The 23,889-nt window shown below is 37.2% G+C and overlaps 2 protein-coding genes across 4 annotated transcripts; one reads left to right on the top strand and one right to left on the bottom strand.

The window, feature by feature from the left end:
* Positions 1-1,136: 1,136 nt before the first annotated feature.
* Positions 1,137-9,905, top strand: si:dkey-156n14.3 (zinc finger protein ZXDC). Its single transcript, XM_059560567.1, has 9 exons — positions 1,137-3,039; positions 3,129-3,281; positions 3,365-3,443; positions 3,936-4,066; positions 5,688-5,858; positions 6,186-7,054; positions 7,200-7,454; positions 7,530-7,631; positions 9,216-9,905. Exons 1-9 carry the CDS (start codon positions 1,188-1,190, stop codon positions 9,300-9,302), a joined length of 3,699 nt encoding a protein of 1,232 aa, XP_059416550.1. The 5' UTR covers positions 1,137-1,187; the 3' UTR covers positions 9,303-9,905.
* A 91-nt stretch (positions 9,906-9,996) lies between these two features.
* On the bottom strand, positions 9,997-18,566 carry cfap100 (cilia and flagella associated protein 100). 3 transcript variants are annotated; one of them, XM_059560569.1, is made up of 15 exons: positions 18,500-18,566; positions 18,266-18,382; positions 16,149-16,237; positions 15,685-15,856; positions 14,046-14,113; positions 13,751-13,914; positions 13,453-13,533; positions 13,161-13,363; positions 12,913-13,009; positions 12,801-12,834; positions 12,468-12,622; positions 12,247-12,382; positions 11,377-11,579; positions 11,195-11,288; positions 9,997-10,224 (listed from the first exon to the last, which is right to left on the bottom strand). In XM_059560569.1, exons 2-15 carry the CDS (start codon positions 18,291-18,293, stop codon positions 10,111-10,113), a joined length of 1,638 nt encoding a protein of 545 aa, XP_059416552.1. In that variant the 5' UTR covers positions 18,294-18,382; positions 18,500-18,566; the 3' UTR covers positions 9,997-10,110. The 3 variants fall into 3 exon arrangements, with proteins under 3 accessions (XP_059416552.1, XP_059416551.1, XP_059416553.1); XM_059560568.1 differs by having other exon boundaries at positions 18,266-18,560; XM_059560570.1 differs by having other exon boundaries at positions 11,377-11,573; positions 18,266-18,560.
* Between the last annotated feature and the right edge of the window lie 5,323 nt (positions 18,567-23,889).

Raw genomic sequence — 23,889 nt, 5'->3', positions numbered from 1 at the left:
AGTGAAATGTACCTTTATCAGAGTGTGGTTGGCCAGGGCAAGGATGCATTTGAATGTCATTTACTAAATGAAATAACTTGCGAAGCATAATAAATGCCACATCTAGTGGGTGTCAGTTTTTATTTTAAAGAATTTAAATCCAATAATAAATAGGACCCAATGTTCCACACATTATCTGGGTTGTTTAACACATGCTTTACTAAATAATTATGCATTGTTCTGCATATTTGATGTTTTCTCTTTAGAGAATGTTTCACTAAAAGACTGCACTGTCGCATTCAAATGTAGCTGTGAGAAATGATCCCTATATGTAATGTACATAACGCATGTAAAATATTCAGTTTTAACTGATATCATAATCGGTTTTAAACCTATGGATTACATTCAAGCCTTGCTCTTTACTGAGAAAATGCTCTTCATCTAGCTTTCCACTGTTCTGCATGCATGCAGGATTTCATGCTATTTCTGTGACAAGAGTGACAAAGATTTTGCACCTTTTTGCACCTACCTTAGTTAGCCTAACCTAACGGAGAGATTGTACGTCAAAGTATCTTAAATTTATGTCTTGCAGTAAACTGGCTAGCAGTAATTCACATTAGCATGTCAAATATAATTACTTCAATTACTATAACATATGGTGCAATGATCACTTCACTGTTATTTGCAACCACTGGTTTTAAAAACTACTTAAACCAGTCTAATGCTGGTTTGCTTGTCTCAGCTGGTTTTCCTGGCTGGAAGACAAGATTAAACTGGGAAACCAGTTAAGGCTTTTCCAGGAGGGTTCTTCACCTACCCCAGTCCAAGCCAAGCTCCATTTAAATCCTCAAAAGAAATTCTTCAAAGTTCTAAAACTCAATAGAACTTCGAACCCTAACGTCCCCTTTTTTCATCTTGCTCAAAACACTCAAAACTGTTTTCAGTTAATGCAAATTAAATAATTTTATCCCAGTTGATAAAGTAAAGTCTATTTTCATCGCACTCAGCGAAATCACTGAATTATTTGCTCCTTTTAATTAAATAAATGGAACCGAAACCGGGTGTTCTTCAAGGAGAGTGAGTTAAATATGTTTTTTCTTTTTTTTTTTTTGGTTTGTGTGACGTAATACTCATACCGACCTATCAGGATCGGGCAGTCATATGTGAAGGGCGGAGCTTTCACGAGTTGCTGCTACAGGGACACCAAGATGGAAATCCAGGGGCTTACAGACACCAAAAACACCCAGTACCAACATGGCGTCCCGCTCTTCACGACATTCTCTCAGCAGACAACAGCTTCTGGGATTCATGCGAGAACACGTGTGACTGAAAATGCGATCTCGGGTCTTTCGGGATCGCTTGGCTTAGAAAGCGACGCCCACAACAACCGGGCCAGATCCTCACCGCTTCGAGCTGAGGAAAATGGCAGCGGCTGCGCTCTGTCTCTTCAAAACATCCATGGTAAGAAATATGATGTTCAGTCCGCAGATGCAGAACTCGGTGACGTAAATGCGTCCAAACATAAGGTGTTTAATGAATTAGAGTTGCTGCCTTCCGAGTTTGGGAGGGAAGATGAACATGATGACAACGATCTGCAAATGGCGCTTCCCCTTCTGGACACTGAGTGCTGTGAACAAAGACACACGACAGAGAGGATTCTTCTCAGCAACACCTCCACCTCTTCGAACAAGAGCCCAGAGGAACTGTACGTGGTTTTTAACATAGTACATAATGAAGATGACGGTAAGGAACGACAAACGAGCTTTCAACACAGAGCTGAAGAGAATGAATCGTCATCACCCAAGTCAAAGACTCTCAGTTCCCCAGTAGATTTAGACGAAAACTTCAACAGAACAGCCAAATCGGCACCTTTAAGTTCCAGATCTGAGACAACAGACCAAAATGTCAGACATGAGATGTGTCTTGTGGCAAAGAATAGAGATCCAATATTATCAGACGGCTATGCAGGGAGCAGTCAAATGACAAAGGTCTCTACTGTAGAAATGCTTAGCAATAATTTAGTTGAACATTCAACAGAGGAATTGATGCAGTGTGTCACAAAAAATAATAGCCCTGCATTTGTTCCAGAGAACAGGGTTGCAACTGAAATGGCTGAAATGAATATCATGGATTATGCAAATCAAGAGTCCAGCAGTAATGGGGACTGTGGTCCTGATGGGACCCCAATACCTGTGCACGAAACGTTCTCTGGGACCATCATGATTAACAATCAGAGTATCATTGTGACTATTGAAAATGGAATATTGACCCTAGCCACCCCACCAGAGGGCTATGCTTACAAGGATGATGGTATGATAAGCTTGAAAGAACATTTGGGAATGAAAGACAATGAAGATTTTGTACTGCTCAATTATGATGGGGGAAATAAATCCATTGGGAAAATTAGCAATGTTACCTCGAGTCTACAAGATGAGCCAAAAGCCAGATTTGCTGGCAGTGATTCAGAGTTGACTCTAGCTGATGACTGTTCACTGTCAGAATTGGGTGTTACTCTGGATTCTTGCTCATCAATTAAGCAAGAAGAAGGAACCGTTTGTGCTGTAGAAGATGATAGTAGAATTTGCCAAAATTCGAAAAGCAAACCAATTACTTGTGAAGAACAACAGTCAATAAACGTATTAACTGTATCGGGTTTGATGAAGAAAGGTTCAGTAGTAAAGTATAGATGTCCCCAACCAGGCTGTTCCAGCACCTTTGATACCCGACAAAATCTCAAAATCCACTTGGTTCTACACACAGAGGACCAGCGTCCCTTCAAGTGTGCAGTGGAGGGCTGTGATTGGTCCTTCACAACGTCATATAAACTGAAACGCCACCTGCAGTCTCATGACAAAGTGCGGCCTTATAAATGTGAGTGGGAAAACTGTGGTCGCAGTTTCACCACAGTCTACAATCTAAAAGCTCATGTTAAAGCACATGACCAGGAAAATGCATTTATCTGTGAAGTATGCAGTGAGAGGTTTCGCACCGCCACGAGACTCACTAATCATCAAAGAACACACTTTGAACCAGAGAGACCACATAAGTGTGAGTTCCCAGGTGAGTTCAATTTCCAAGCCAAAGTTGACCGTAAGCAATATTGCAGATAGTAATACCAACCTGATAGTGGTGTTTCTGTGCATCCCCAGGATGTGAGAAGACCTTCATCACTTTCAGCGCCCTGTTCTCCCACAACAGAACCCACTTTAGAGAAATGGCTCAGTTCACCTGCACCTATCCTGGCTGCGACAAGCGATATGACAAGGCCTGTCGGCTTAAAATACACCTACGTAGTCACACAGGTGAACAAATGAGCGGATACTTGGAATCGAGCAATATTACTTGCATTTATTTCTAACATTGCCCTCTCATTTTTTCCTCCCAGGTGAAAGACCGTTTGTTTGTGATTCTGATTCCTGTGGTTGGACCTTCACAAGCATGTCCAAATTACTCCGGCACAAACGGTAAGAAGCAGACATGCATGTGCGTTCACTGTATATCCTATTACTCCATTACAAGTTTTTTGTAGTTATGTATAAATAATATTGTTCAATAAGTTTCATTCATCTATTAATACATAGGTTTAAAAATAATCACACTTTAAAATGCTAAAACTTAGACCCTTCAATGCAAGGTGCCCACCACAATATAAGTACATTAATGTAACGGTAATCATGCACTGAATATTTCAAATCTTGTCATTTCAAGTCATAAGGCATAGCCACATGAACAGCTCTCTGAAATATAGCCAGCAGTGCTTGGGGTGACCCGATTTCAAATCCAGTCTTGTGGTCCATAACTTCTATTGCTCCCTGTCTCTTTCTGTTGTTCTCTCAAAATAAAGGCAGAAAAGACCAAAAATAGAACTTTCAATTTTAATTTCAGATTATATATTGTTTCATAGTCATCAACGTGCTATTGAAAGTGATTCATTAGATGTTGATCTTTATCTACAGAAAGCACGATGATGACAGACGGTTTGCATGTCCAGAAGAAGGCTGCGGGAAATCCTTTACACGGGCTGAGCACCTCAAGGGCCACAGTATCACACACCTGGGTACCAAGCCATTTGAATGCCCTGTAGAAGGTCAGAACTAGAACAAACTGCTTTTAACGAGTTGCTGCTTCTGAATGAATGTCTGATTTGTGTAACTGCAGCAGCTCTATATATGGCAGCCATTAAGATTTGGGCTTAGGGTCACATGTTTTCATTGCCAGCAGGAAGGGTCTTTTTAATTTGTTTTTTTGCAGAATATACAGGCTTGGTGCAAAAGGACCTTAACAGCTATATACCTTTTAGCATTAGTTAATGCTAAAAAGATTTGTTTAGTATTGTACAGTGTGTTTGAGTCATTTATGCTTTATTTTTATTTATTTTTTACTCCAGGAAAGCCGGTTCTGTAATCCGCAGTAAATCATCATTACGTGCTTTCAGCTTTCGCAGATGATTTTATTGCGTGATTTATGATATCGAAGAAAACGTTTGTGACAATGACAGCTTTTTGCTTGACTTTTTAGTGAACCGGTACGGCTCTGTGTAATGTTAGTAAATGCAGCTCCATCTGAGAGCACATGAAAATACCACATTTAATAACATATTTCTACTCCAAGCTCACTTCATAACGTCAGTCATGTGTTTTAAATAAATCCTTCTGTGAGATGATGTGGCTTCTTAATAGGGCTGGGCGATATATACAAAAAAATTATATCTTGATTTTGTCAATTTTTACGATATTCAATATCTCCGTTTGCATTTAAAAAATAAACTGTAGACCAAGTGATCACTTACTGCTTTTTATTAAATGAATACATGTATATGTAACTGAAGTAGTGCAACTAGTACAGAAAGTGCATTGTCAACTTTTTTAGTGCATGCAATTCACAATTTACACCATAAATATAGAACCCCGACCGGCTGAATGGTGCTTTCATTTAGATAACTAAACTCCAGCTTGATTATTTTTCGGATTATCTGCGGCAGCGCTTACGCTTTGCGTGAGCATAGTTGCCAGATTGCTTAAAATGAGCAATACACCAGGAAGAAAGTTTATTTATGTAACAGCGAAGCTCTGATTTGGGGATTTGAGCTCTTGATATCTGGCAAGCGCACTCATGAAAGCTCCCGAAGAAGAGTCGTGTAAAGCAGTCCGCAGTAACATGTTCCGTTTTTGGGTGTTCTGCGCATTCTTTTGGGAAAGTATGCTTGAATTTGAAATATTCAATATTCACGATATTTTCACATTTTACATTTTCATCAAAATTGTTATTATTGCTAATATATCGCCCAGCCCTGCTTGCACAGAATAAGGCACGCAACATATGCCGTGATAAAGGCATTGCATTATACTTTATTTTAATGAAGATTATAATAACTCAGGTAACCATATATTGTCATAGTGTTTATTAGTTACGTTGAATCAATAAAAGCAGTTAAATCTTGTTTATATAGCTACTACTTTAGGCATTTCCTGGTTTTCTTCTGCGAGGTGTTGTTTAAGTTTCAGCGCAAGAGCGCCCTCTGGCCTTTGGATGGAGATTTCACTGAAAGATACGCATGACAATCGCAGCTTCTGTCGAATTGCGATTTCGATTCAATTTTGATTTATCATGCAGCCCTACTTTCTATATGTAATGTTTTCGTGGTTACTATGATCAATGTATTTTTCAATTTCAGATTGAATTTTATAATTTTGTATGTAAATATGCAGGTTGCAATGCAAAGTTTTCAGCTCGGAGTAGTCTCTACATCCATTCTAAGAAGCATAAGCAGGATGGAGTCAGTCTGCGGAGTCGCTGTCCTGTTGCCGGTTGCACCAAACACTTCTCATCACGCAGCAGTCTCAAGACACACATGCTTAAACACCACAACCTCAGCCCAGGTAAACACACACACAACTTCAGAGCTGTTTATTATGTAGCAAGACATTGAGCTTTAGTACATCCAAAAAAATTGTATTATGACTACTTATAGTAATAAGAAGAATGGATATTGCAGAACCTTTTTTTTTTTTTGCAGAACAAAATCAGGTTAGAATGTCTTCAGTTTTGAGGAGGAATGGTTAGTAGTTAGCTTACTGGGAAAAAGTCATTCCGGTCATTTCTCTTGACAACTCTAGTGCTGGGCTTTAATTTCGTATATATGTATTTATCAGCAAACTTGATATAGGTCCTGTCATGCTGATTATGTTCTGTTCTTCTTTCTGCAGATGTGTTAAGTCAGTTGGACGACACAGCCACTCTCACTCCCAGCAGTGAGCTGACAAGTACTTCACAGGCTGTCAGTGCCCCATCATTACCTCCAGGAGCAGAACTCAGCAGTCTGGACTTGTCTTCTCTCTTCTCCAGTATCCCTGCATGTCCTGTGACCACCGCTGTCTCTGTAGGCAGTGAAGGCAATACCGTGGCTGGATCCTTCTCCATGGACATGCCTCTGGTTAACACCGGAATCCTCACAATAGATCCAGCGTCAGTTGGCTCAGCCCTTAATGGGGCAAAAACTGTGGATCCTCTCATTTTAGCGGCTGGGCAAGATATGGACGTACATGTATTAGACACAGGATTGGGCGCTGGAGGAGGTGGAGTGGTTTTGCCACATGCCACATTGCATTTGGATGATGTGCAAACAGGCAACCCAGAAGATCTGGGAACTCTAACTGCTCTGGCTATTCAAAGTACTGCATCTTCAGAAATCCACACTCTGAACTCCTGCAATCCCTTGACTGTAGAATCACCATCTACTCTCACACCTTCTCTTTCTTCATCGCTCTCTCAGTCTCTTTCCTCACTGACAGCTGCTCTTCAGCCAGCACTCGGTTCCTCTCTTGTACCTTCTCTCTCCGCCCCGCTCTCCTCCATGGCTCTGGCAGCAACCCCTGTACCGGAATTACTCTCTCCGCAGGCAAAGCCTGACCTGCCAGGCAGCGAGACAGTCGTCGGGCCCTTGTTAAACAGGGTGGAGGTCATGGCTCAGTCAGATGGCAAAAAAGGGATGTGTCAGTTTGTGTTCCCCAGTCACAGTGGATCCTACAGTGGACAGAAAATAACAGAGTTGCCTGCGGTCACGTGCCCCGCTATGGTTAGTAGTAAAGAGTTGACGTTGAACCTTCTGAATCTGATAGCTGATAAATAGATTTTAAGATTTTGGTTAAATGGTCGTTATTCAGTCATTTTAAAATAAGTTAACACAAAAGTTTAAATGTGTTCTGTTGTTCTTCCATTAGGAGAGCAGTGGATCCGCACGCACAGACTACAGAGCCATTCAGCTCGCCAAGAAAAGAAAACAGAAAGGTCCAGGCACTTCCACATGTCCCTCAGAGACGGGCCAAAAAAAGATTAAAGGATCAAAGGGCACCAGCTCTGCTCCGCCGACTAATTCAGGTGCTCATTTTGGAGATGGAGCTGCTACAGGAAATAGTGAGCTACCCATCCGGGATCCGGTCGCAGGTGCACAGTTTGTACAGATTCAGCTGCTGCAGGTGAGATGATGGGAAATAATTCGAAAGCGTTCTCACTGCAGTTCAGTACATTGATTTCCAGTGTGTTTGTTGTAGGATGACCCTGCTGCTGATGGAGACTTGGCTTTCCAGTTGAGTTCACAGACCTCATGCTCACATTCTCAGCTCACTGTGGATCTGCCCGTCAACATCCTACAGGTTCATACAACAACTAAGCCTCATAATCATAACCTCTCTTTGTATCCTATGTTTTATTTGTAATATATATATATACACACACATATACATTTTTTTTTTTTTTAAGATTTATTTTTTGGCATAATTTAGCTTTAATATTTAGTTATGACGGTGGTTCGTTTGAATTTGAAGTGGGAAAGAGAGGGGGGCGGAGTCAAAAAGGGCCAAGAGATGGTATTCAGATATGGGTAACTCAAGGTAGTGGTCTGCATTCCCTGCTGGTTGGCATTTTAACTGCTTGTGCTGTGTGAATTATTTTATTTTATTTTTTCGTATCGTCATATCGCCAGCCTGTGAGATCATCAATACAAGATATTATTATCGTACGTGCGTGGGTTGGTGGGGCAAGAGAGAAAGACTCTCTGTACTTGTCATAGGCTATTTTATAACTATTTGGTGTTTTAAACCACGCGTACGTGAGACAGAGAGCCTATAGAAGCACCAATAATCAAAATAATATACTTTCAAACATATTGTAAACTAACATGTTAAATACAATATTTGGAAAGCTTGTTCATATATATTTATTCAGATACAACGGTCTAACATTGCTATTAGGATCACTAAAAGGTGGCTTACCGATAGGTGCATGGAAGTTATCAGTATAAAATGTCTACAAAATCAGTCAACTGTAAAAAAATAAATAAGGTAGATTTATTTTGAAGACCAACAGTTTAACACTAAATATTGGACATAAATGAACAGCTTAAATATAAAAGTATTTGAACCGGGTAAGTTAATATATTTGAAGTAAAGTTACATCAGGATATATCAGTCATTCTACGCTCCGGACCATGTTCCACTACAGTTTAGTATCGCTAGAGTAGGCAGGATTATTCACGTCATTATAGTTGCGGCGCCTCTATTGCAACGACTCCTAAAAAAAAAAACGTTTTCATTCCACGTCACCCCATCAAGCTCTCGCTGGATCTGCTCCTCTAAAATCAACGAGAGGATGTCTGTACCTCCCAAAAGACAACAAAACTTTTTGGTTGTTAAAAAAAGGTGTGCTCGTTTGCGGTTCCGTTCACTCCTTCGCTGGCTGTGCCGATTTAAATCTTGCGGTTCTTTTGTGTTTGTGTCGCAAGTTTAGTGACTATTCTCTCCGGCCAATCCGTGATCGGCAGAGTTTACACGTCATGTTTTGGTAACGGTACGGTTCACTTGGAACCTCAACCGAGGTGGTACTAAAAAAGTACTAGGTACTGTACCCAGTGGAGAACCTCCCAAAAGTGAACAATACCATGCCATACCATGCAGTGGAAATGCGCCATAATTGGGGTTGGAGCTAAACTCTGAAGTTTAGGAACCCCTGGTCTTGACTATCGACAAAGACATCTGCTATTGACGATACACGACACTATCGTATATAGACACAACCTTATTGCCTGGTATAGTCTATAAATTACATTTAACAGATGTCATTACATTGCTATTGACATTGCGGTTTCCTTGCTGGAGGTTATATGTATGTATAATTTGTGTGCCATACAGTTGTCCTGTAGTGTTTTGAAAATACACTAATCTAAATATTATCACTTGTAGGAACCTACAGTCATGGCTGAAGATGAAAATGGATCTGATAACTCCCAATTCACTGGGAGCACCATCAACTTACAAGACTTGGAGTGATGATGGAAACAGAAAGTGCTTCTAAAAGACCATCTATGTCAGGCTGTCTCTCTCATTATCTTTTTCTCCGATGATCTTGTACATTTTCTCAGTGCCTCCATTGGTTTAATCATTAGTTTAAGCAAATCACTGCATTCTTGTTTAGTACATGAAGTCAGAATTGTACAGTAAGCTAATTTGCCCAAAATCAAAGCACAGTGAGTTTTGTTTCATTTTTGATCATGTGACTTGCTTGATTTTTCAGGAGTACATATTTCAATATAATGATTTTTGAGCGCACAAAAGATAAATGGCAGTGGACATCATCATTGATCTGTCTCTTAACCAAAATAAATACTATTGGTCTTTAAAAAAGAACTGTTTGTCATGAGCTGTTTATATCTAGTCTGATTTGACCTTAACTTATTTGCCTGATTCACCACTATGAAACAAAGTTGTTTTGATGCCTATTTTTGTATGGCTTTGTAAAGTGCAGATATAGTTGTTAAATGTTTGTGGGAAAAAAAAAGTTTGTTCTACTTTTTATAAAATTACACACTTTAAATGTATTTATTAGGTTTGGTTTACTTCAGGACAGGTTAATAAAATTGTACATTTTAATCATACCTTTGACTCCGTTTGTGCCAGCAAATATTTCTCTTGAGTTTCACAAGATTTAGCATGTTCATGATTCATACATTCATTTAATTTCATATCCTTTAAAAACAAAGTTGAAACCTTGCTTAAACAAGAAATGACAATCTACTCGGTCACCTACCTACAGAAATAAATGTGTATTAATATTCAAGCAGGTATAAACGTGCTCTTTTTAACTTAAGAAATGCAGGAACTCTTCCTTCTCCCGGTCTGTAGCTTCAGTGTTCTTGTTTGCCTCACGTTTGCGGACCGGAGGCTGAGAGCGTGGCATCAGCTTCTTGACCGACTAAAAGAGAAAGCAGAAGACCTGTTCTCACTCCTACTTGTTTGAAAAGCATTTTCAGTCATTTAAAGATGTTACAAGAGATCATTTGAGATAAAAGACCTTGATGTTTTATAAAAAAACATTCTTTGTTTAACCTTTTTCCCCAGTGAAGAAATCTGTCAGAGTGTTGTCTGACTTGCTCTGATGTAATACTAAAAGTCGCACATTGCTGGGTAGTAACTGATCACATCCTCTGGATTATGAAATCGGATTCAAAAATGTATGTTCTTGTAATTAGATTATATTACATATTTTAAAACACTCGTATATTACACAGAAAATTGAGAGGCCACACAGCATTTGACCACTGGATTTCCAGGAATTGTTTTCTCAACATTTCAGCATTTTGTCAATTTATTTGCTTGAAGTACCTGCTGAGATTTTAAGGTATTAAGTTACTAATTAGGAAACACATTTGCGCTGGTTAATGGTCACAATTTCAGAATAACCAAAACTACATTTCAGAATCTGCTCAATGAGATCAGTCAGCTAGTAAGTCCAGTTATGCCATCTTATTTCAGAAATTAATGTGACTTGCTTGTTGCATATCGAGGAATTTATTCAGTAAATGTGTTTCCATCATAGTTTATGCACGTTATGTTACTGGATACAAAATGTATTCGCCTCAATTGAGCACATACACTTTTTAGAATTTATGCACATCTTGGTGTTTCCATCCAGTATTTTGTATGCAATATCCCAAAAGTAAACATAAAAATAGATGTACGGAAACGTAGCTAAAGAGGGACTGAAGGATGTGTGTGTAACAAATTTGAACATGACTTGTAAACTTGCAACTAAAGTAAGTAAAAAAAGGTTTGTTTCTGTTTTTTGTGAAAAAATTAACATGACCCCTTTAATAGTGACAAACAATTGTAATACAATTTTGTGCCGAAGGTAAATTAGAATAACAAATAAAACGGCTTTTTACCGTTTTCTTAATCACAGCCTGAGATCTTTCCAGGGCTTTTTTCTGTCTTTCCTCCTGTTGTTTCATCTGCATAAATATCTTCTCATCACGCAGCCTAAACAGTAAAAAGGAGTTGAGGAACATACTAGATACAGATGATTCAGTTGCTGGTTTAATGTAGATGCAGATCTGGATGTAGTCACCTCATTCTCCTCTCTTTCTCTTTGGCACGTTCAGCTATACTCATTTGGTCTTTTGGAATCATATCTGCATTTTCCAGAAGCTCCCCTAATTTTTCCTCAATGGCTGTCAGCATCTGCAAAGTTGTCAGGTTGGCCTCCGTTTCCCCCACACAGCAGTGGTAGACCTCCTCCACCTTACGGCTCAGTGAGTCAAGCGTCTTGTCCTCAGGAAAAGGTATCGGTACTTGGTCACTTTAGTTATTGTCCAATGATTTAGTAATGCAAAGATTGTAACTAAGCAGCTTGTTTCTAGACGCAATGAACAGTACTTATGTTTTAATAGAATAAAGAGGCAAAACAAAACCATTTTTGACATATCTTTTCTTTGATTTAAGTCTCAGCTCTGGGCGTCAAGGACAAACAGAAAAACGGAAATTAAAAATTGTATTGTTTTATAGTTATTGCAATAACTTAGTCGGATGTACAGCATAATTCAGAGGTTCCGAGAAGCTTCTTAAATTTGAATCACAATGCTTTAAGCTGTTACGATGACATCTTGAATTGATTAGCAAATTTCTATAACTGCTAGTGTTTGCCTGTTTTTAAGTTTTCTTAAAAGCATATATATGTATAAATAAAAGTTGTACCAGGACTGAATAATTTAAAAGTCAACAGCAGACTGCTACAGACTAGTGGCAAAAATATACTCCATTTATTATTCAGAAAGGGAATGCATTACATTTGGAAGGGAAAATATTCAGTATATGTGACATTTTCAGAATTCAAAATTCAAAATCATGTCAGCACAGAAAACACGGATTGTTTTAATCAACGGGCATTTAAATAAAGAAAATGACAAAGTAGGATAACAAAAGTGAATTGTTTTCTTACCTGGTCCTCTGGTTTGTACTGTTCAAAGCTGAACAGTTTGGCTTTCATTTCCAGCTCTGCTGCTCTTTCTTTCTCCCTCTGAATGGTGTCAGTTATGATATCAATCTGTGCTTTTAGCTGCTTTGACTCAGACTCCCTTTACATATACACACAAACAAACAGCATTTTTTACTGGAATACACTTACAGAGAAAATCTATGTTGTTGCACACAGGTACACACATGTTTTTGCGAGTCAGTTCAGCATTCTGTCTGAACTCCTCCAAAGCCTCTTCTGTCTCTCTAGTGTTTTGGATGAGGGAAAGGTTCTGCTCTTCCAGCTCAGTCATTAGGTTCAAAAGATCCTGAGGTTCTTTGAAGAACATCTCTGGGTCCTCCTGAAAGAGACATCACAGTGGTCATTTCAAACAAGGAGGTCTGTACTGCAAATAGCAACATAAATTAATGGAGAAAGCTGTATAAATGTAACTATTGTAAAAATGTAACTGAATAATACATTTGTAAATGAAGAATAAATTGGCTAATTAATTCAGCAGAATATTAGTAGCAATTAACCTCATAATCCGAGCTGTCAGTCCCAGGTGCAGAACTGAAGTGAAAACAAAGTATTATTAATAAGTCATTGAAAATATTTAAAACAATGCACTCAATGTTATGGTTTGTATACATTTTGCCGCTTTGTGGGCTGGACTTCACACTTTGTTGAGATGAAGCCCTGGCCTCCTGAGAGGATAGAAAACCACGAGCCCCTCGTCTTTCTCCACCTATATGTGTTTGAATACATTTGAATGGAAGAAAAGACCATCTGGTAAAAAAACAAAATCTAACATTTATACCAGTGTCTTCTATGGATGTTATACTTTGCACTTTGCTCTTAAACAAACTTTTGGAAAGCTTGTGAAGTTGCCAACATACGCTTGCTGCCTTCAGCTGTCTTTCTTTCTTTGTTCTTTTTAATTCTTTCGGTCTGTTTTTCATCCCTCTCAGCGTTTGTGGAGGCAGTAGAGTTTCTGCTCTTGGATCCCTGTTTCTCCCGCCATTCTGGGGGTGACAGCATCAGCAGAAACTCTTTATATTTTTTATACTCCTTCAGGATGTCCTCATACTTAGAGATGTCACTAAAATGAAAGGTGAAGGGGAGAAAAAAAGGTAAACAATCCTGTTGAAAGAATTACGGAAAGCTTCTGATCATACAATATGTTTAGACCTTTTGATTGCCACCATTTTGGACGTTATCTTCTTGATCTCAGCCACTTTCTCCAGCTTCACCTTCGTCTCCTGCTCAGCACTGAAAAGCATTTGATGGTTTTATTACACATTAGATAAACGTAGGCTACGCATTCTGCTGTGTTAACGCGTGTCCATGTAAAAACAATCATTTGCTATTTATGTCAATTTAAAAAAATTCAAGCATTGTACTTTAAAGTAGCAACACCGTTGTAATGACAGTACTTTTGTTACTTTTTAGTGTTTTATAAGTGAATGTTTTATAGCATGGCCAGTACATTTTGATAGCCTCCACCGAATTCTTATCATTTTCTTTTAGGAATTCTTCAAACAAGGTGGCGTCATTTTCCAAGAACTTCTCAGCTCTTGTCAATTTCGCCTCTTCTTCTGCAGCCATTTGCTCCAATAGCTGAATCTCTCCTTTCTTTACTTGCAGAGAATACTAAAAAGAGAGAAAGAGAGAGTGTCAATAAGACACAGAAGAAGAGGACACGAGTAAAGAAAAATCTGTCAAAACCACAAAGGATAAGGAAGACACTGAGCAAATGCTAAAAAAACAAGGTGGCATCTTACCTCCAGTAAGAAGAGTTCGCGTTTCTTAGTGATATATTCATTCATGCCTCCTATGTCAATATTAGGGTCTAAGAAAATCAGAATAACAACAGTACTTTTAGGCTAAAATGTAATGTTAGTTGCTGTGGGTTTACATGTGGGCCATTCTGTGTCAACTCAACCAGTTTTTACACAGACATCGTTAGGTATATTAGTAAAATCTGTTGACTTTAGCAATCTTTGTTGCATTATATGTCAATGGTGACAGTTCAAGAAAAAACATAAGTGCTTTTTCCCCCTAAGTTTACATGCCTGTAACTAAAAAAGTATTAAACATATGTCAATATCCTTTTCAATTTTAGTTAACAAACTTTTCTTTATATATCTTAATTTTTAATGCCCTATATTGTTCATTTCTAAAGATATAGGGATTTTAATGTGGCTCTATGTGTGAACTGTTTAATTGTACATATTTGTAGTTGTCACAAACCAAATGTTTGCATACAGCTCATTCTACTCTTTGTCTGATAGAACAAATGTTGAAAATTAAAATGTTATTTCCCTGTATTAAAACAATTGCATGGAACATAATAACTATCGGTAAGTGCCATAAATATTCTTTTTCAAGTGTGAGAGACCTTACATGTTTCAAAGTGTGTGGAATTATTAGTGATTCTGCCACATAGCAGTAGATACTACTTGATCTATGATTACGCTTCACACGTTATAACAAGAGGAAAATCTAATGCTTCTAAAATGCAGGTGAAGAAAATCTTGATTTACTGATGGGAATACAATGTGTGGGGACAGCAACCACACTTAAACACTAGGAGGCATGAAACTTATTGCAAACATTACAATACTGCATATTTCTACTCTTGGTAGCTCCAGAAGCTGTTAAAATTAATAAAATCCCTTCTCCCAAATATCCCTGAAACTGATTCAAATATAGGATCTTATGAAGAGGCTACTGATAGCAAGTTGATGTGCCTCAACTTGACCATTTTTTGCACTCAGGCAGGTTATGTTCAGTGTAATAGTTAACATACAATTCTACTTTCAGCATTTGTTCTTCAAACATTCCACTTTAAATGTAAAAAGTATGAGCTGTATGCAAAGTGAACACTCATTTGGTTTTTGACCACAGAAAAAGTGCACAAATTTGACAGTTTAGTCTTGGTATCTCGCTAAGATCCCAATATCTCTAGAAATGAACCACACAGGGCCCTAAAAATGTAAAAGATTATGCTTTCTCTGTAGTTGCCCCCAGACTCTGACATGACGTGCCCATTGCTATTAGACTTGCTTGCTCTAGCTTGTTTGATAAGGCTTACAATCCATGTTAAAGCTTTACTGCCCTACATTTTTTGCTTTTTATTGTCTGTTTCTGTCTATTTATTGTGTTTTGTGTTTCATTATATATATTGTTTGTTGTTGTTAAGCACATTGGACAACCTGGGTTGTGATTAATGGTGCTATATGAATAAAATTGCCATTTCAATCAATATTCATTGCAACGTTCGTCTTTCTTCCGAAAAAAAAAAGATACATATATTAACAAAATCAATATTTTGAACCAGGAACGTTTCTGAAATTTGGTTGATTTGACACAGAATGAGCCATGTTTGATGCAGATGAGATGTGATATGGTTTGGCTCACCTTTCATAGATGCCCTCCATGCGGGTGTAATTTGGAGCTGCCTGTGAGTATGTGTGACTGGTTTGCTACCCTCCTCTTTCAGTTCTTTCCTTAGTCTGGCTTGTCCTGCCCTTGTTCTGCCTGCAAATGTTATCTTCTCATGGACAGGTAGAGCCAACTTACTTTGGTGCTCCTGCAATAACAGAGAGCAGAATTTCATGTTTGGATTATTTTATTCCTGTTGGACAAATTATGTTTTAAGTGTTGAGCAACTGTACTCTAGTTTGTGCTTTTAACATCCCCATACTTAAGGTAAGTGTATTAGATGCAATTAGTAACCCATATATTTTAAGATTGTGGTGACTTACTATCATTGAATTACCCATTTGGATTCACTATTCTAAATGCTTAATACGTCCCAACAGATGACAGATTGAACATATTTAAAGTATATGTATTGTTTCAGTGTATTAAATGATACAAACCAGCTTCCTCTGAGATCTTTCTTTGTTCCTCATCTGGAAAAGATCGCTGTGTTCAGAAACTATGAAAGGGTTCACATCATCAATGCTTTCTAAATCAGACAAACACATAAACACACATGTATACTTCTGTCACCACAGGGACTTTTTATTGACATCTTTTTTATAAAGAGCGAATTATATTTTCTGTGTTTTCAAGTGTACATTTTCTGAAACAGCTAAAACGCATCATTGTTAGCATATATAGATTATTTCTTCAGATTCAAGACAAGTTCCCTGCAGATTCTAATCACGTTAGAATTATGTTCATACAGAAAATAATATACATATATATATATATATATATATATATATATATATACAGGTGCTGGTCATATAATTAGAATATCATCAAAAAGTTTATTTCACTAATTCCATTCAAAAAGTGAAACTGGTATATTAAATTAATGCATTTAGCAGACGCTTTTATCCAAAGCAACTTACAGTGCATTCAGGCAATCAATTTTTACCTATCATGTGTTAATAGCACAATGCTCTACCAATTGAGCTAGAGGCAACATTATATTCATTCATTACACACAGACTGATATACTTCAAATGTTTATTTATTTTAAATTTGATGATTATAACTGACAACTAAGGAAAATCCCAAATTCAGTATCTCAGAAAATTAGAAAATTACTTAAGACCAGTACAAAGAAAGGATTTTTAGAAATCTTGGCAACTGAAAAGTATGAACATGAAAAGTATGAGCATGTACAGCACTCAATACTTGGGGCTCCTTTTGTCTGAATTACTGCAGCAATGCAGCGTGACATGGAGTCAATCAGTCTGTGGCACTGCTCAGGTGTTATGAGAGGCCAGGATGTTCTGATAGTGGCCTTCAGCTCTACTGCATTCTTGGGTCTGGCATATCGCATCTTCCTCTTCACAATACCCCATAGAATTTCTATGGGGTTAAGGTCAGGCAAGTTTGCTGGCCGATTAAGAACAGGGATACCATGGTCCTTAAACCAGGTACTGGTAGCTTTGGCACTGTGTGCAGGTGCCAAGTCCTATTGGAAAATGAAATCTGCATCTCCATAAAGTTGGTCTGCAGCAGGAGCCATGAAGTGCTCTAAAGCTTCCTGGTATACAGCTGCATTTGACCTTGGACCTCAGAAAACACAGTGGACCAACACCAGCAGATGACATGGCACCCCAAACCATCACTGACTGTGGAAACTTTACACTGGACCTCAAGCAACGTGGATTGTGTGCCTCTCCTCTCTTCCTCTAGACTCTGGGACCCTGATTTCCAAAGGAAATGCTAAATTTACTTTCATCAGAGAACATAACTTTGGAGCACTCAGCAGTAGTCCAGTCCTTTTTGTCTTCAGACGCTTCTGACGCTGTCTGTTGTTCAAGAGTGGCTTGACACAAGGAATGCGACAGCTGAAACCCATGTCTTGCATCTGTGCATAGTGGTTCTTGAAACACTGACTCCAGCTGCAGTCCACTCTTTGTGAATGTCCGCCACATTTTTTAATTGGTTTTGGTTCACAATCCTCTCCAGAGTGCTGTGAACAGCCAGCCTCTTTTGCAATGACCTTTTGTGTCTTGCCCTTCTCGTGCAAGGTGTCAATGGTCGTCTTTTGGACAACTGTCAAGTCAGCAGTCTTCCCCATGATTGTGTAGCCTACAGAACTAGACTGAGAGACCATTTAAAGGTCTTTGCAGGTGTTTTGAGTTAATTAGCTGATTAGAGTGTGGCACCAGGTGTCTTCAATATTGAACCTTTTCACAATATTCTAATTTTCTGAGATACTGAATTTGGGATTTTCCTTAGTTGTCAGTTATAATCATCAAAATTAAAAGAAATAAACATTTGAAATATATCAGTTGGTGTGTAATGAATAAATATATTATACAAGTTTCACTTTTTGAATGGAATTTGTGAAATAAACTTTTTGATGATATTCTAATTATATGACCAGCACCTGTGTGTGTGTGTGTGTCTATATATATATATATATATATATATACACACACACATACACACACGCACGCACGCACACACACACCAATACTTTATCGTATTAATTCTCAAATGAATTACCCATGAATTAAATCTGTCTTACTGTGTGCTGATGATTCAGGTAAGGACATGTTGTTCCTGCGGCAAATAACAATTTAGATCAACGAAGATCTGCGTTCCCTTACGTGAAGTCACTAGCTTCTGTAGGAATACGTTTGTCCTGGAAAGTTTAAAGCCTCAAATTTAAAGCTTCTGTCAGTTTACGTACTATAGAAATCTCGCCAAGAGTGTTTGTAAAGTATTGATTTTTAAAATTTAATGATCTATAGCCCTAAACCTGCAGATGGATCAGAGCGAGGAGATCGGATGTTGCGGTTTGAGCAGACTTTTCTCTTGTTGCGTTTTTGGTTGCCCTGACAACTTTATATGAAAATTCTTTCCACGAAAAGTAGGTGGCAGTGTTGCACAAGATTGATCCTTCTGTGCACTGCAGGTGGTCATTCAGAATCCTTCGGGATTTGCAACCATTCTACCATTTATTTAAAAAAACATGGATCAAAACATTTCTTGTAATCTTTAGATTTGATTTGTTGTGGTATCGTTTCGTCTTGTTTCTCCAAGAACAGAAAAATAATGTAAAATATTTCCACACTAATTTTGTGTGTGCATTTATTTTTGTAAATTATTAACTCTTTCCCTCAACCCAATCCTATTTCATAAAAAAAAATATATATAAACACGACCACTTGTTTTTGGAATAATTTTTTTAATGAATTACTTTTGACTTGACAACAATTATTATTGTTGTGGTGGTTTGTTTTTGTATTTTGAATATTTACAAGTATCCCTGTTCTCTCCTATTTAAAGAGATAATTACTTCATGACATACATAAAATTACTTTACGTTACTTTAACATAAAATACAATATTCTGAATGTATGTAACCTAAATCAAAGTTTATTTGTAGAGAACCCTTAAAATAACAAGTGTTTACCATGCTGTTCAAAAAATCAGAATAAAACAGTAAACACGTTAAAACAAAGGATAAAAGCAAAACAAATCGTGAAACAGATCTCATACTGAGTTCAATGCTAAAGAGAAGAAATTAGTTTTAAGACTAGATTTAAAAGCAGAAAGTGTTTTGTCCTACCTAGACACGAATTATTCCAATGCAGCGGCAGCTATTAATCTGATGTTGTAATGGTGTCCTCAAGTGGGTTGTTCTGGAACTGCAGACAAAAAGAAAAAGAAGCTGTGGATTGCTAATTTCTGCAGCCAGACCCCAAAGAGTGTTTAATTTCACTCTTCAGTAAAAAGATTCCAAACAGCATTTGTGTTCTTGCATTATTTTGGTAGAGTGAGGCCGCCAATCTGTGTTCTTCAAAGCTTGGGCATGAAGTCAAGTGAAGGAATAAAAAAAAGAAAGGCCAGGCCAAATCAAAACACAGAGAAAAGAAGAAAGACCAAATCAGTTACACAACTGCAAAGGCAGTGACCCCTGTTCTTCAACCTTAACTCGAGGGATGACCAAATATAGCTAATTGCTCAGAGGACCTAGTGCTTTTGAAGATATCTTGGTTCTAGTCCATTTAACGATTTGAATGCTAAACAATTTTAAATCATATCAAAAGTGAACAGGAAGCCAGTGAAGGGAGGCCAATATAATATATAATCCTTGCTTATGCGTTCCTCTAACAAACAAGCAGAAGCATTCGTGTAAATGCCATTAAATAGTCCAGGCAGGTCGAGATAAACAAAAATATTTATAACCCGTTCAAAATTAAATCATTTAAAGACAGGAATGAATTTGGATAATTGCTTCAACTGGAAAAACTAATTCAGTAACCTGTTTATCCAGTTTAAAATTACTGTCTATAATAACACCCAGGTTTTCTTACAATAGGCTTCACATATGGTTTTATAGCACCCAGATCTATAGATAAGAGGACATCTAGATTAAAGCCATCCAGGCTTTAATATCCTCAAGACAGTCCAACATTAGTGCTATGGAGTTTGCACCTTTCTGTTTCAAAGGCAGAAAAAGTTGTGTATCATCTGCATAACAGTGAATCGAGATGACATACTTCCTGCAAATAAGGGAAACATATGTAAGGAGAACAGATTATATCCAATAATGAAACCTTTAGGGACTCCCAAGAGAGATAGTGAGGAGGAAACACAATCCCCAAGGTGAACCAAAAAATCGGATAAGATTGAAATTTGAACTAATTTTTGCTCCACTTGGTAATGAATTGAAACTGAAATGTGGATTAGGACATTTTTTTTTTAGTTTTTGCTGAATCATTCACTTCTCCAGAATAAGGGTCAATAGACATATCAGATGTCAATTATTAACTCTAGTATACTAATGATTCTAGGCTGACTGAGATCCAGTGAAAACTCGATTAAAACCTGACCAAACAAAAAACGTTATTCAATTTTCACAGTATAATCTTAAAACATTCAAAATATTATCATGGAAAACATACAATATAGATATATGGTGTGCAAATGCAGTAATTATTTCATATATTGACATTAAGTAATATGGTATTACTATCTGTTACTAACGTGCACAATAGTACCAATATATAGTCTTACAATAAGTGTGGTAAAAAAATGTGAAGTATCTGCAAATATGAACGTGAAGCAAGTATATGCTGGAATGAGTGAAGTAAAAGTATAGGCTCTGTTGTCACCACATCTCTAGAACCTAACTGTCCCATCAAAAGCTTTACATAACTCTAATCAAAGGCTTGCAACTGTCTTGCTGCTTGTAGTTAAGTACTAGCACAATATTTACTGCTGGTGATTTGTAAATGCAAATCTGCATTCAAGATTAAAAGCCACCAGAAAAATGTCCTTAAAGCAACACTATGTAACATTTATTTACCTTAAAATAATGTTTCCAAAATCGTTTCAGTGGTTCATCAAGTTGTAACAGGGTGAAAGGTACTTGGAATCCCTGGAATGATGCTAAGTCATAAACACAGTGGTAGCTAATTTATATGTAGTTTTCAAATTAAAATAATCATTAATTCTTCTCTCTTTAGACCAAATCAATTAAGCTTATGAGAAATTTGAATCAACGAATACATTTGGAAAATCTTGAATAAATTATAACAATTTTCATTTTTGGATGAACTATCCATTTAACAGAAGTGAAAAAGGAGCAACTTACACAATATTCAATGACAATATGACAATATTCAATTGTTTGTATACTCTGGGCAAGTTTGTAATTTTAAAATGGTAATCATGGTGGCTTTATTGACCCTGTATTGAAAGATCATTAAAATAACTGTACAGCTTGACACTCCTCTAAAACAGCAGCTATATTATGTTTAGAATGGTAGCCTATTAAAAAGACACATGCTTACCACAATAATGCATTTATAAACTCATATAATTTCTTATGCAAGAGCACTCAAATGATCTAAATTGGAAGCACACACTATGTCACTGCATCATCTGTTCACTGATTTAAATGGGATTGCATATGCAGTATTGTCCTTTCTGTATAGTTTTGGTTCTATAAGTTCAGTTTTATTCTCTGTTTAGTCCTGGGCTGTGTCCTAAATTGCCCCCTATACTCTCAAATGGGGCACAAGTCATTTGTAGTGGTGTCCCAAACCATAGTGGACCCTCTCGAGTGCATCATTCAGTCCCATAATTCACATAACTGATGTACACTCAACGGCTAGAGAATACCCCAGAATGTACACCTAAATGATCAATCCATCCATCCATTTTCCAAACTTTTGGTCCAATGTGAGCACAACATAATATCATACAGGTATTAGTTTAAATAGTTTAATGGAGGTATATACCTGCTATAGTTTCCATAAAAGAGCTCAAGATAAATCTTTTCATTACTACTGTAGCTGCCAGTTTGCTAAGTTTTCTAATTTATTATTAAACAGCAAGTACAAACTATTTAAGAGCGGCAGCCCTTTCGGCACACTCAGTGTCCAAATTCGCTGACTCATTTTCATTGACTCCATCTAATGGTCTATAGAGGACTCGTATATGAGGAGTGATTATGAAGTATGAACACAGCACTGGTTTCTATTCCACAGTTACTTATTGGATGATTGATTAGTCCCACCTGTGCTTTGTTTATCCCACATTTAATTAACCATTCTTGCCTTAATTTTTTTCTTCTGACAAAGCCCTGGGAATTGATTGCCCTCCTATTGATCTGAGATAATTTCCATATGCAGAACTTTCCAGATGCTTCATATTCTATAGTCCAAGCTTATGGTCCTCTTCAGCTCACCTCACTGGTTTTCTATGGAGTTTAGGTCAGGAGACTGTTTTTCTTTCAAGGACTGGGGGACTGGGATAGCCGAGGCAAAACCTTGACTCTGTGGTCAGTGAACCATTTTTGTGTTGATTTTCCTTTACCATGGATCATTGTCCTGCTGGAAGATTTAACCGTGACATGGTTCAAGCTTAGACAGCCAAGTGTTGATTTAGTTTCCAGGTATTCTAAAATGTTGTCCAGGGTCTTTGAAAGAAAAACACCCCCACAACATCTAAGATCCACCACCACACATATGTTCAGTTCATCCCAATGATATGTCTGGTAATGTTTAGCAAACTAACAGCAAAGTTGTGCTTATGCGTCACCTGGCCACAGTTTTGGAGATAACTTGCATGCTAATCACATAGTTAAATAACAACTTAAGTTTTGGCATCTGTCCTGGTAAAATGACCTAAATCTGACCTTGATGGTTTGATTGGTGAGTGCCAGTCAGGGTTTATGAATGGTTGCCACATATTCAACGATAAGGTTAGTTATTGATTTTACTGATTATCGTGATTTGGTTTTGGGTATTCAAGACAAATAATAAAAATAAATAAATAAATGAATAAAAATCAATCAAAAATTCTTAAAGAATTAGAGACTATTAAAAAAAGTCTGGTCTATGAACACACTTAAAATATAGCTAAAAAAGTAATCTGTGGAATTCAGCTAAAATTAATTGAGATTTCTTTCAGTAAAATGCACTTTTTGTGCTATCGAACAGACAAAAAAGTGTTTGTGAATGTGTCTGTGTTATGGAACTTTGGAACAAGTTATGTAAGGCCTACCTATCTCTCAGTAAAACCAAGCAAGACACACACATGCACACACACACACACACGTGCACACACACACGTGCACACACACACACACACACACACACACACACACATATATATATACATACATATATATATATATATATATATATATATATATATATATATATATATATATATATATATATATATATATATATATATATATATATATCATAGCTCAAATTCTCATGATATGTACTTTTTATTATATTTGGCCATTTTTTATATACAAATGCAAATGTTTGGGCTTTTAGTTTTGTCTATTTATTTTTTATGATATATGTATTTTTTGTTGTTCTTGTTCTGTACTTGTTGATACAATTTAATGTAAGTCATTTGGCACAAATAAAATAAAAAAATAAATAAAGGGCAATAAACTTTATACAGTACAGTCAAAATTAATTTTATTTTGGGCCTTCAGTTCATAGTATTATATTGTTGTAATTATAATCTTCTAACTTACTGTGATAAAAACTCAGTGGTAGCAACAAGCCTACAGTCATACACATTGTTTTTACACTATGATGATTTCAACATATGCTTCTATAACTGTGGAAACGGAAACTTTCGGTTCCACCCCCTTGCGTTTGTTATAAC

Source organism: Carassius carassius, chromosome 10, assembly GCF_963082965.1.
Source record: "Carassius carassius chromosome 10, fCarCar2.1, whole genome shotgun sequence".
In the NCBI taxonomy this organism is placed as follows: Eukaryota; Metazoa; Chordata; class Actinopteri; order Cypriniformes; family Cyprinidae; genus Carassius; species Carassius carassius.
Note: the sequence above shows the minus strand (reverse complement) of the source record. Positions and strands in the feature narration are given on the sequence as shown.

Excerpts from the sequence above, each read along its gene's own strand:
- cfap100 (XM_059560569.1), bottom strand. The coding sequence starts at position 18,293 with ATGTCCTTACCTGAATCATCAGCACACA. Across the intron at positions 15,857-16,148 it reads AAAGATCTCAGAGGAAGCTG|GAGCACCAAAGTAAGTTGGC; the intron begins GTTTGTATCATT and ends CTGTTATTGCAG. Across the intron at positions 13,010-13,160 it reads GACAGCTGAAGGCAGCAAGC|GTGGAGAAAGACGAGGGGCT; the intron begins GTATGTTGGCAA and ends AAACACATATAG.
- si:dkey-156n14.3 (XM_059560567.1), top strand. The coding sequence starts at position 1,188 with ATGGAAATCCAGGGGCTTACAGACACCAAAAACACCCAGTACCAACAT. Across the intron at positions 3,444-3,935 it reads AAATTACTCCGGCACAAACG|AAAGCACGATGATGACAGAC; the intron begins GTAAGAAGCAGA and ends CTTTATCTACAG. Across the intron at positions 4,067-5,687 it reads ATTTGAATGCCCTGTAGAAG|GTTGCAATGCAAAGTTTTCA; the intron begins GTCAGAACTAGA and ends GTAAATATGCAG.